This window comes from Onychostoma macrolepis, chromosome 03 (genome assembly GCF_012432095.1).
Source record: "Onychostoma macrolepis isolate SWU-2019 chromosome 03, ASM1243209v1, whole genome shotgun sequence".
NCBI classification, from domain to species: Eukaryota; Metazoa; Chordata; class Actinopteri; order Cypriniformes; family Cyprinidae; genus Onychostoma; species Onychostoma macrolepis.
Window position 1 is genome coordinate 22,838,629 of NC_081157.1, and position 12,466 is coordinate 22,851,094.

General features: G+C 35.0%; 1 protein-coding gene across 3 annotated transcripts in view; it reads right to left on the bottom strand.

The window, feature by feature from the left end:
- Positions 1–12,466, bottom strand: part of abca3b (ATP-binding cassette, sub-family A (ABC1), member 3b) — a 57,079-nt gene that overhangs the window by 22,163 nt on the left and 22,450 nt on the right. For all 3 annotated transcript variants that reach the window (XM_058769349.1, XM_058769350.1, XM_058769351.1), the window contains 6 exons: positions 11,732–11,897; positions 8,208–8,467; positions 8,006–8,122; positions 7,009–7,129; positions 2,609–2,782; positions 2,345–2,526 (listed from right to left, as the gene is read on the bottom strand). In XM_058769349.1, coding sequence (XP_058625332.1) covers positions 2,345–2,526; positions 2,609–2,782; positions 7,009–7,129; positions 8,006–8,122; positions 8,208–8,467; positions 11,732–11,897 — 1,020 coding nt within the window. The remainder of the gene's footprint in view (positions 1–2,344; positions 2,527–2,608; positions 2,783–7,008; positions 7,130–8,005; positions 8,123–8,207; positions 8,468–11,731; positions 11,898–12,466) is intronic.

Genomic DNA, 12,466 nt, shown 5'->3' on the forward strand with positions numbered 1-12,466 from the left:
TGTTGAGAATATTTTGCACTGCCAAAAACATAATTTTTTTCTTGTGATTGTTTTAAGAACAAAATTTAATAAAAATCTGAGCTCATGAAAACAATGTTCTTAAAATCATTGTAATTATTGACTTAAAGTCTGAATAACTTCTCTTAAATTCTCAAAGGGAAGTTGTTTAACTAATTCAGTGTCAGAATCAGAATCAGAATCAGAAAGAGCTTTATTGCCAGGTGTGTTTACATATACGAGGAATTTGTTTTCGTGCCAGAAGCTTCAACAGCTTCCATTCATTAGGGTTGTTTCAAATATTTCGCATTAAAACATACTGTAACACTAGTGACATACATTACAATTACTAGGGACGTGCGTGAGTTCATATGATTATATAAACAATCTGTCATGATTATACATGATTCAGTAAAAAAATCTTTCCAGTTTAGGCTCATTTCTGAAATTTTCCTATGAGTGATTTATAAAACATCCATATGCATAAAAATATCCTAAAGCAGATGCTCATTTGAGCATATAATAATATTAATGGATTTTTAATATTGTTATCTTTGCATTTTAATAAACAAAATGTACGTTTTGCCTTTAAAAATCCTGATTTGTTGACGAAGGATGAAATCCATGTAATTCGTATCAAATTCAATCAAAAGACCATCCGTCATGAGACAAAAAAAACTAAAAAAGATTATATGTAAATTACACAGCTTATTAAAAATGAGAGAGAGCTGAACTCCCGTCAAGCCAGTTGCGACAAAGAAATAGTATACACACTGCACAATTATTATGATTATTACAGCAATATGCAGGCAATATTAAATAATACTTGTCAAAAAGACAAGCTAATAATAATGTTCTTAATAAATATAATAAATATATAATAGGTTTTAAAACAATAAGATGTTCTTAGGGAAAAATTCAAGAACTTTGTACATAAATATCGTCATTATTCTGATATCTATTTTGCCTTCATTTTGTGTCTTTGTTGTTGTTTAAAGAATGAAATACAGTGGGGAAAAAAAAAAATTGTTCCCCTGTTGATTTTGTACGTTTGCCCACTGACAAAGAAATGATCAGTCTATAATGTTAATGGTAGGTTTATTTGAACAGTGAGAGACAGAATAACAACAAAAAAATCTAGAAAGATGCATTTCAAAAAAAGTTATAAATTGATTTACATTTTAATGAGTGAAGTAAGTATTTGATCCCCTATCAATCAGCAAGATTTCTGGCTCCCAGGTGTCTTTTATACAGGTAAGGAGCTGAGATTAGGAGCACTGTATAAAAGACACCTGTCCACAGAAACAATCAATCAATCAGATTCCAAACTCTCCACCACGGTCAAGACCAAAGAGCTGTCCAAGGATGTCAGGGACAAGATTGTAGACCTACACAAGGCTGGAATGGGCTACAAGACCATCAAGCAGCTTGGTGAGAAGGTGACAACAGTTGGTGCGATTATTCACAAATGGAAGAAACACAAAATTACTGTCAATCTTGCAGAGTTGCCAAACGTCTGCCTCGAAACCTTAATGACTTGGAGAGGATCTGCAAAGAGGAGTGGGACAAAATCCCTCCTGAGATGTGTGCAAACCTGGTGGCCAACTACAAGAAACGTCTGACCTCTGTGATTGCCAACAAGAGTTTTGCCACCAAGTACTAGGTCATGTTTTGCAAAGGGGTCAAATACTTATTTCACTCATTAAAATGCAAATCAATTCACAACTTTTTTGAAATGTGTTTTTCTGGATTTATTTGTCGTTATTCTGTCACTCACTGTTAAAATAAACCTACTTTTAAAGTTATAGACTGATCGTTTCTTTGTCAGTGGGCAAACGTACAAAATCAGCAGGGGACCAAATAATTGTTTTCCCCACTGTATGTATGTTTTATTTGGTTGTTTGTTTGCAAAAAAGAAAACACAATAAAATATAAATAATTTACAAAGAAAATGTTCACAAACGTCTTAAGAACTTTCCAAGAATTGCACTATAGTCCAATCAAAACATGAAAATTTTGTCAGCATTTACTCATCTCCATGCCGTTCCAAACCTGACTTTGTTCTGCTGAACACAAAAGATGATATTTTGAAGAATGTTGGTAACCCAACAGTGCCAGTTCCTATTGACTTCCATAGTATTTTTCATCCATACAATTGAAGTCAATGGGAATCGAAACTGTTCAGTTACCAACATTCTTCAAAATATCTTCTTTTCACAAAAGAAAGTGATACAGGAAAAACATTGGACTATCCCTATAGGAAACAGCTTAACTTCAACCCCTTGTCTTGCAGCTTATATTGACCACAAATATGGCTACAGTCGATGTGCATGTAGACAATACTTACCAGAATGAAGAAGTACCATGGACGAGGGACTCCATATTCTCCCGGAAACACGGCTTCCATGTACCAGGCCACCAGACCGTACAGCACCGAGTCCAGCAGCAGCAGACCCAGCACTTGAGCCAGAGAGAAATCATCGTCCACCGTCACCGGCTCAAACAGGTTATGCCACTGGATGCCTGTCCCTGAGGACCACATAGGACATGAGTGTCAGCTTAAGATGCGTGATTAGAGCAGCAGCAGTGTCTGTTCAGTCGGACCCCTGACCTTTGCCCTCGAACATGCCGATCAGCTGGGCTCCCATGGCCATGGCCACGTTGGAGATGAGGCAGGCGGAGACTTTCTGTGCGTGTGACAGCAGGTCATAGCGAGGCCACAGGAAGACGTACGGCAGGTAGCTCAAGAAGTAGATGAAGCCGCCCGCTGCTGCGGCCACATTCGCTATGGGAGAGGAAGACATTTAATTAAAACTATGTTTTGCTTCGAATTATGAGAAAACATCACAAGAACATATCCTAAATTACAAAGAAATTACATTTCACTTAAAGATGGCTTTTTAAGATCTTTAAGATGTTTTACATTGTGTCATTGTTTCTAACATTGTATTCTGTTTTTCCAATTACTCAGAATGGTGATTTTCTATTAAAAAAATTAAACAAATACTGTAATATAACAATTCATGCTGGTTTATATAAAGGCAACAGAACAAATGATACTATTATTTTAAAAATACTTATTTAAATAATATTTATTTACATGTTTTCACTTTAATTTTAAAGCAATTCATATTTCAATTTTCATTATTTTTCACATTATATTAATGAGAATTTAGGGAGAAATGTATGTTTCTGCCTCAGGAAAAAATTTAATAAGAAATAAATCAAACTGAGATATATATGTGTTTTCGTATTTCCCATTATTCATAATGGTGATTCTCAACATGAAAAATCCTGTAAAATAATGCATTATAATTATTTAAGTGAAGACATGATACAATACTTTATACTTAAGTGAAGACAGCAATACAAATACTGCCATTTGAAGACACTTTAATATTGAAATAATATTTGTTTTTATATTTAATTTTTTTTATAAAATGATGATCCCGCACACTATCGGTCCATGCTAAATATAGAAATGTATTACAAAAACCAGCGATGTTTCGGTCCACTGGTTTTGTAATAAATTCTATATTTAGCATGGACCGATAGTGTGCGGATCATCATTTTATAAAAAATTAAATATAAAACAAATATTATTTCAATATTAAACTATTTATTTTATGTTTATTTTATTTTTAAACAAATTAAAAAAACATTCATTATTTTGTCACATATAAAATTTGGGGAAAAATGTATTAAAGTCTGATTCTGACACAGGGAAAAAAAAAAAAAAAGGGCAATTGTAAAAGAAAACAACCAAACAAACAAAAAAGTAAAATTATATTATTATTTACATTATTTATAAATACAGTGTGACACTATTTTAACGAAGTTTCTCTGGAAGCCTTTTACAAAATAAGAAATCATTTTGGGGTGAATGTGACCTGGCTGTTTTTGTGCTCTCTCAGAAATAAAGGTACAAAAGCGGTCACTGGGGCGGTACCTTTTCAAAAGGTACACTTTTGTACCTATTAGGTTCTAATATGTACACTTTAAGTACTAATATGTACCTTTAAGGTACCAAAATGGACTCTTTAGGTACAGACATGTACCTTTTGAAAAGGTACCGCCCCAGTGACAGCTTTTGTACCTTTATTTCTGAGAGTGTGCCATTCACTCTGACCAGCATGAGATTCAGAGTGTGAAATGTAATGACGGACGTGTGATGTGAATGAGTCTTCATTATGAGGCTCCAGAATCAAACCCCTGCACTCACTCACACACATACGGCCTTGAGCTGCATTACCTCCGACCCTCGAACAGAAAAGAGCCAACGAGAGAGAGGTGATGAAAGAAAGCGCAGTGAAAAGAGTGACACCGCTGCTCAACAAATGGAAGAAAATGATACACTGGGCTATTTTTACATTCACATCTCGAAGGGACGCAGAGATGCGGAGAACCTCTTCACACTCAACAATGTGTCATTTGGGCTTTGAATGGGCCGGACCGGCAGAGCAGGACGTGCTGATTAAGGTCCATTTTCTGCCTTTCTAAACCTGATAGCAGAGTCTCTATGGGCTTTTGAATACAGGAGGTCATTGTACCACAATGATTCGATTTCAGACACATGACCTGTCCTGTAAGAAAAAACAGCTGACCTCTGCTTCACATACATCAGCTGTAGAAAACCACAACAATAAATAACAGTTATGAGGAAACGAGATCCCGTCAGGAAAACGCTCACGTCATATTTCACCTTTAAAATAAAGTAAGACATTCTATATTGCTTAAAGATGATATCAAATTTTAGGATTATTAAGAGATTTTAATTGTTTTGAACCTGTAATCCACACAAAAGAGATGAAGTTGTAGTTAAACTGTTTTATACATCATGGTAGTATTTGTTGCACTGGTTTTCATTGTAAATAAAATAAATAAAAAAGCAAATGGATGTAAATGAATAAAAATTAAACAATACATTAATAAAATACAGTTCAATAAATTAATTAATTAATAAAAATGCAAATACATTAATAACAATAAACAAAAAATAATCATTCAAATAAAAAATAAATATTAAAATATACCAAAAATAAAAGACTATTACACTGCAGTAACAAAAAAGCAAAAAAATTAGCTTTAAGAACTTTTTTGGTTTTTACTATTGTGATGAAATGAATAAAGTATATGAACACTCTCTGACATTCAGATTATTTCAGAAATGGATTATTTCATAATCTTTGACATGAAAATCTAACCAAAGTTGCATTAGGCAAATGAAGCATGAATCATATGAATATTTAAAGCTACAACGAACAATATTACTGTCAACCAAAGCATTTGCCTTGAGCAAACATTTCTCTTAAAAGCACTGAGTGTCAGCTGATTTTTTTTTTTTTTTAATACAGGACAACATATGATATTACATTTCCTGCCTGAGGCTGCATTTTACAGCAATACAGACATCCACTGCCTCATTTCCTCCTACACATATAATGCTATGTCGCGATTTAATGCCAGAATGCCTGAAATGTTTTCAAAGCTGCCCTTTAAAAGGAATCATTTGATGACTTTATTAATGCATCAGCATATTTGAGCATCTTTTTAAATGCAATTTACTCAACAAACCCATTCACGTAAAAACAAAACATTAAGTGTTTCGTGCCAGGTTTTAAAAACACAGAAATGTGAACAAGATGGGCAGTAAGAGCAGAAGGCATGTTATTTCAGCAAACTAAGAGAAGCTAAAGTTTTGCCTGGTTCTTCATAAAAATAAATAAAAGAAATAAAAAATCCATGTACCATTTTGTATTTTTGAAGCCTTAAATGAAAAAAAAAAAAAAAAGTTTCTTACTTTTTTTTCCCAGTACAAATGTCTACACATTCTTAAAACAAGATTAATTTATTTGAGATGCAAACTGACCTCAACTACTCTCTTCTGAAAAAAAGTATCAAATTTAAGTGAGTATTAATTAAAAAATTATATATGCATGAGGTGAGAAAAATAAAAATACAGTTAATTCAAAAAGAAAATACAAAAATTGTTCTTACCCAACTGACAAATATTTGTTCATGGTAAATTTTTATTTTATTTTTTTCAGAAAACTCTGACAAAAGTCATTTTGTTTCTCAATTAAATTGTGATTTAAGATTTTTTAATATATATTTGTACTGGAAAACAAGAAATGGTCACCATCCACTTTAATCGTATAGAAATGATCAGCTTACAAAAATCTTGATTTTTGCATATTATTTGCAACATGTGGTCGAATAAATGATGACTGAGTTTTGATTTTTTGCTGAACTACAGCTTTAACTCAAAACCACACGCAGTGAAATGTCCAGTTCTCAAATCAGAGTAGTTTCCATAAAGAGTCTGTTGCGAACACAATAATGAAATGAAACTAAATGCACAAAACACCAATGCACATCTGATTTCCAATTCATTCCTCCCATCAGGATGAAGAGTTATGTGCTCTTAAAGCAGGTATGTACATCTACACATCTTATTATTAGCTCACCTGAGGGCCGCTGTGCTCACAAGAGCCAATCAAACACAATATAGTCCAGCCACGACTTCTGCTTTCACTCACTAAAAGCATTTCTAGCACCAAAAAGGGTCAAGAACTGCAACCTGAACATTTTCCCCAGCTGGTTACCTGCTTTTGCACACAGTTTGCGGTAATCAGAGGTTTTTGTTTGGCAGAGAAAAGAAAAAAGTAGCACGGGTTATGGAAAAAAGGAGAGCTGATTTCTGAAAGTTTTGTGAGAGTTGAGTTTAAACGCAGCTCATTTTGTTTGTTCATGTACGGAGCCAAAAATATAGCAAATATGTGCCTTCATTTCTTTATTCACCTCTGCTTTCTCTTTGTTCACGTTCTACTATCTCCAGCCTTTGATTATGAGGCTTTGTTTCTCACTGTAATAATGCCGCTTGATTAAACGCCTGTATATACACAATATACATGCTATAAATGCACATCAGAGAATACAGTGTAATGACAATTACGCTCTGCGATGAAAAAAAGAGATCACACATTCACAGAGCAGAGATGGAGAAGTCACCTCTGGAGAAGCAGGCGCTGATCATGAAGCTGAAGTTAATGGTGGACACGGCAAACACCAGCAGGAAGACAAACACCAGCGTGGGGTCGCTGTAGGTCAACACCGCTCCGTTAGGACTCACCTGACAGAGACAACACTTAACGTTACATTACATACATAACCTATATACGACTGTTTGGCAAAACTAGAAAACACTGTACTTTTCAGATGGGAATCGTAAGGAATTTAACAATTATGATTCTCATTGTACTTAATGATTCTGATTCCTTAGTAAATGTATTAACCATTCATTGCACTCCTTCAATTACAGTTTGGTTTATAGAAATGTATAAATGAAAATATCAATACATTTTTGCTACTATGAAACAAAATCACTTTTTTTGGCTTTAGAGAATTTATTATTGCCAAATTTTATAATTGCAGATTAACAATTAAAGAAAACGGCTCTATAGTTTTGAGAATTATTTTTGAGTTTTATGGAAGTATATACATGTACGTACTTAGATGTTTACTGTTATATATTTTAATTATATAATTTCTTTTCATTTATAAGCAGTGTTATGCAAACCATATTATATAATATTTAATGTTTATAATTATGGAAATTGTATATGATAACGTTTACTGCAAAAAAGAGACTTTTGTTGTATTTTTGAGAACATCAATTAATTGGTCTTGACTGTATACTAAAATAACACCTTTAAAAATATCTCTTTTTTAATTAAAGCACAACTCTAAAATGAATACCTTTAGGAAAATGTTCTCATATATCTGTATCTGTGGAAAAATGTAAATGTTCAAAAAACAATCCATTCCAGTGCTTTTGTGCAACAAGTGGAACTTGTTCTGGATAAAAACTGGTTCTCAGGTCTCAAGTGAGCTAAAACAAAAAAAACCTTTCACAGAGATGCAAACAGTATAGTGGTGTTTCCAGCAGCACAAGTCACTAACAAAGAACAGATCAAATAACTTGAGTGTAAATATAACCCGTGTTTACCTTGACGCAGATAAGTACGGTAACAAAGAAGATGGAGATTGAGAGGAAGAGGAAAAACATGAGGAACCAGGCGCTCCAGTGCAACCAGTTACTGAGACCCATCATACGCATGTACTCCTGCAAAACACACACATACACGGCTCAGTCGAGCTTTCTCACATCAAGAGCAAAAGGATCCAAGTCCATGCCCATCTTTGTGTACCTTCAGTTTCCTCTCCTTCTCCTGCACCACAGCGCGGACGATATTCAGAGAGGTGTAGGTGAAGCTGAGCACCAGCAGCAGTGGCAGCTGGTTCTGGATGGCCAGGATGAAGACGTCATAGATGAACGCTGGATAAGGGAAGCGGGCCAGCAGCACTTGGGCTCGCTTGAGGAGGGCTGTTGCCGCCGTGCTGTTGTAGGCCTTCATGATGGCCCGGTCCACCGCGTGCTGCACCTGCAGGAAGCCCTCGCGGTAATATCCTGTCCAGAGACATACAGTAGTCATGAGATTCACTCAATCAAACTTATTAGGGTTTTAATTAAATCAAACAAACTGAGGAGAATATTCTGGGTTCTGTATAAGTACAAGCTCAATTGACAGCATTTGTGGTCGTTAATGTTGGATACCACAAATATTAATTTCCACTTGCCCTGCCTATTCTTTAAAAGAGCAAAAATCTGGGTTACAGTGAGGTTAATGCAATGCAAGTGAATGAGGCCAATTTGTACATGTTAAAACTCATTGTTTCCATGGTAAAGCAAGTAAAGACAATATGTGTAAATATTTAGTGTGACAAAATGTATTAATCTTTTGTGTGTCTGACGTTACATTCAGTTTTAAAAGTTTAACACTACAAACTGACATCAACAAAAGAAACCTAAAAAGACTGTAAAAATTATTTAAACAAAACTTAATACAGAGCAACAAAAAAAAATGTAAACAAAAATAAAGAGCAATTTTTTTGGAGCACAACCTAAAATATGCACCATTTCTACAATATGCATGATTAAAATTATTTAAATGCAAAACTTTTTTTTTTTTAAATAAAACAATGCAATGTCATAAACAAATAAAACACAATAAATGACTGTAAAATGATGATTTAAAGCAAAAGAAAAAAACAGAAGAATTAATGTAAATGCTTTTATATAACTATAATTAAAATAATTATCTATCTAATCCAATCTAAATGCAAAAATATCAGATACTGACCTTTTTATGTGTAAAGTAAGTTTTATTTCATTTTAAAGCATCGCAATGACGATGCAATGTCATGAACAAAAAACTAAAATGTTGAAAATTGAAATAAAAATTCAGAATTATGGTCATTTTAGACCATAAGTATTTAAGGTTGTGATTTTTTTTAATTAAATGTTTCAATGCATCAGAATAGTACAAAACTTGGTGACTTTTGAAATACTTGCTATATTGACAATCTGCAATCACACAGCAATGACGGGTTAAACTCTAAAACATAAGGCTACACGATTAATCGAATGTGATTGTCATGCACATATCGTCAGTAAAGCCGGTTCTGTGATTAGTAGTAAATCTCCATCACCTGCTTTCAGATGGAGCAGCATTTACTACACAGAGCCGTAGTTCACTGACAAGCTACGCGCAAAAAAATTTAAATAAAAACATTTCGCAAACGATATAATCATACGATTATGAAATTGAAGAAATCATTCGCGATAATGACAGCTGTTTGCGTAGCTTCTCAGTGAACTACGGCTCTGTGTAGTAAATGCTGCTCAATCTGAAAGCACGTGAAAATATCACATTTAATAACATGTTTTTACTCCAAACTCACTTCATAACGTCAGTCGAGTGTTTGAAATAAATCCTTCTGTGAGATTATGTGGCTTCTTACACAGAATAAGGCACGCAACATATTTCATAGTATTCTCAGCAGTGATAAAGGCTATGTCGATTAGCATTGCATTATAGATATACTTTATTATAATGAAAATTATAATAATAACAACTCAGATAAACCATATATTGTTGTAGTCATGTGTTTATTAGTCACGTTGAATCAATGAAAGCAGTTAAATCTTCTGTTTATTCAGCTGCAGTGGATTTCTTCTGTGAGACGTATTTGGAGTTTCCACGCGAGAGAGCGCCCTCTGGCCTTCGGATGGAGATTTACTACTGATCACAGAACCGTGCTTCTCTGAAAGATACGCATGACAATCGCAGCTTCTGCCTAATCGCGATTTTGATTTCATTTTGATTTATCATGCAGCCCTACTAAAACACCTATAATATTTCTGTTGAGCTTCTGAAAGTTACAAAGTTTAAACATTTATTGAAAATTCCTCTCTGCTTCTTATGGCTTTTCAAACCATAATGACCCTCGAAGATCAAAACACTCGCTGTGCGGTCTCTCACACTATAAAGCAACTCAATGCAATTACATGCAGATGAAAGGACGATGGTGAAACATGAAGAGTGGTGCAAGCAGAGATCAAGATGTAATTTGTAGCACCGTGCCAAAAATAGAGGTTGGCAGTCATCAAAGTTTAGAGCCGATGCTAATGCAACGCTCATGATTAATAACAGACCAGCTACAGGCGTTTGAAGCCGCTGGCAGCACTGGAGGCCATCAGACGAAGAGAGTGCTAACTAATCCAAATCACTTCCTAATCAATAGCTAGCACTGTCACGGGAAACCTCACGTACAGGAAGAGATCATTAAGGAAGCAAGAGAACAAGCTGGTTTATCTCATCTGTTCACGGTAACTGACAGCTGGTGTATCAAGTCTGTTGAAGGAAGAAATCGATCGCAAATGAAGATGCTACTGGGTCCAATTTGCACGTTGATGGGCGATTTGATTACTGAGGGTTTTTTTTAAAGAATAATATTGTATTGGCCTATAATTGTAGTTTTGCAGCTGTTAGCTTTAACATCATCTATATTTTAATGCATAAAAATTCAACATTATGCACACACGAATTTACAGACTTACTCTTGGAGAAATGTAGCATTACATCAGTTGTTCACCAATGGATCCTCTGCAGTGAATGGGTGCCGTCAGAATGAGAGTCCAAACATCTGATAAAAACATCACAATAATCCCCAAGTAATCCACACCACTCCAGTACATCAGTTAATGTCTTGAGAAGTGAAAAGCTTTGTTTGTAAGAAACAAATCAATCATTAAGATGCTTTTAACTTTAAACTGTCGCTAATGGCTAAAAGACAAGTGCTCTATAATATTGCTTTCTCAAGTGAAAAAGTCATCTGGTCTGAATCAGGAGAGAAATATGCACAGATCAAGCACAGTTTAAAAGTGAAAACAGTCCATAACATTTCTTAACCAATATGTTATATTTTGGTGTGAGAGACAACAGAGGACAATCATTTTCACTGCATGAAGCATTATTATGGATTATGGACAGACAAAACAGTTTGAAGTTAAAAAAAAAAAAAACGTCTTAAATCATGGATTTCCAAACACACAGCCTTTCACTTCACAAGACATTAGCTGATGGACTGGAGTGGTGTGGATTACTTGTGGATTACTGTGGTGTTTTTATCAGCTGTATGGACTCTCATTCTGACGGCACCCATTCACTGCAGAGGATCCGTTGGTGAACAAGTGATGTAATGCTAAATTTGGCCTGAGGGTGAGCACATTTTCTGAAAAGTTTTGAAATTCATGGCCTGTAATTTTCTTATGCTGGGTTTATTGGTACTTTACAGCAACATTTCCCACAATGCATCAGTGTGGACTGACCTGGCGTGCCCCCGCGTGGTTCGTGTTGTTCTCTGGGCCCGGGCAGCTGGATCAGAGGAAACAGACTGAGCGTGTGCCAGTCCAGATCATTGTTGGGGTTGAGCTCGGACTTCTCGCGTGCCGGAGCATTTCTGGGGCTGTATGTGAAGCGCAGATGATAGCTGACCTGCCACACACCAGATCAACGGTTACTTAGCAAATGATTTTCATAAGATGTGACTCAACGTTTCATGTAATACAGGGTCAAACCCTAAAGTAACATGAGTGTCTTGATTAATGGCACAATAAAGACTGAATAACTCTTGTGGGGTTTGAACCTACAACCTTACACTTACCATACCAGATAATACAGAAAATTACAGAGCCCCTAAAGTGACATGGTGGTGAAAAAAAAAAAAAAAAAAATCGGGGTGGGTGAAAAAAAAATTCAGGGTTGGAGGAAAAAAAAAAAAAAAAGTTGCGTTCCCTCGCAAAACTTTTCCGTTCTCTCGCAAAGATATTTTGCGTTCCAAAGGCACGGCTTTGGGGCATTCTAAAACTCTTAACGTGGTTTACTGTACTATAACAGTGACTTTGGAATTAATGAAAACTATTAGTACTAATAGCATTTTAAATATTAATAACCTTATTAATAGCATTACTATCAGTAAAGCAGAGGCTCACGTACTGCTCTCATTCAGCACAAATCCAAATGTTTCCATATTTGCAATGTATCTGAAGCTAAACAATTATTTA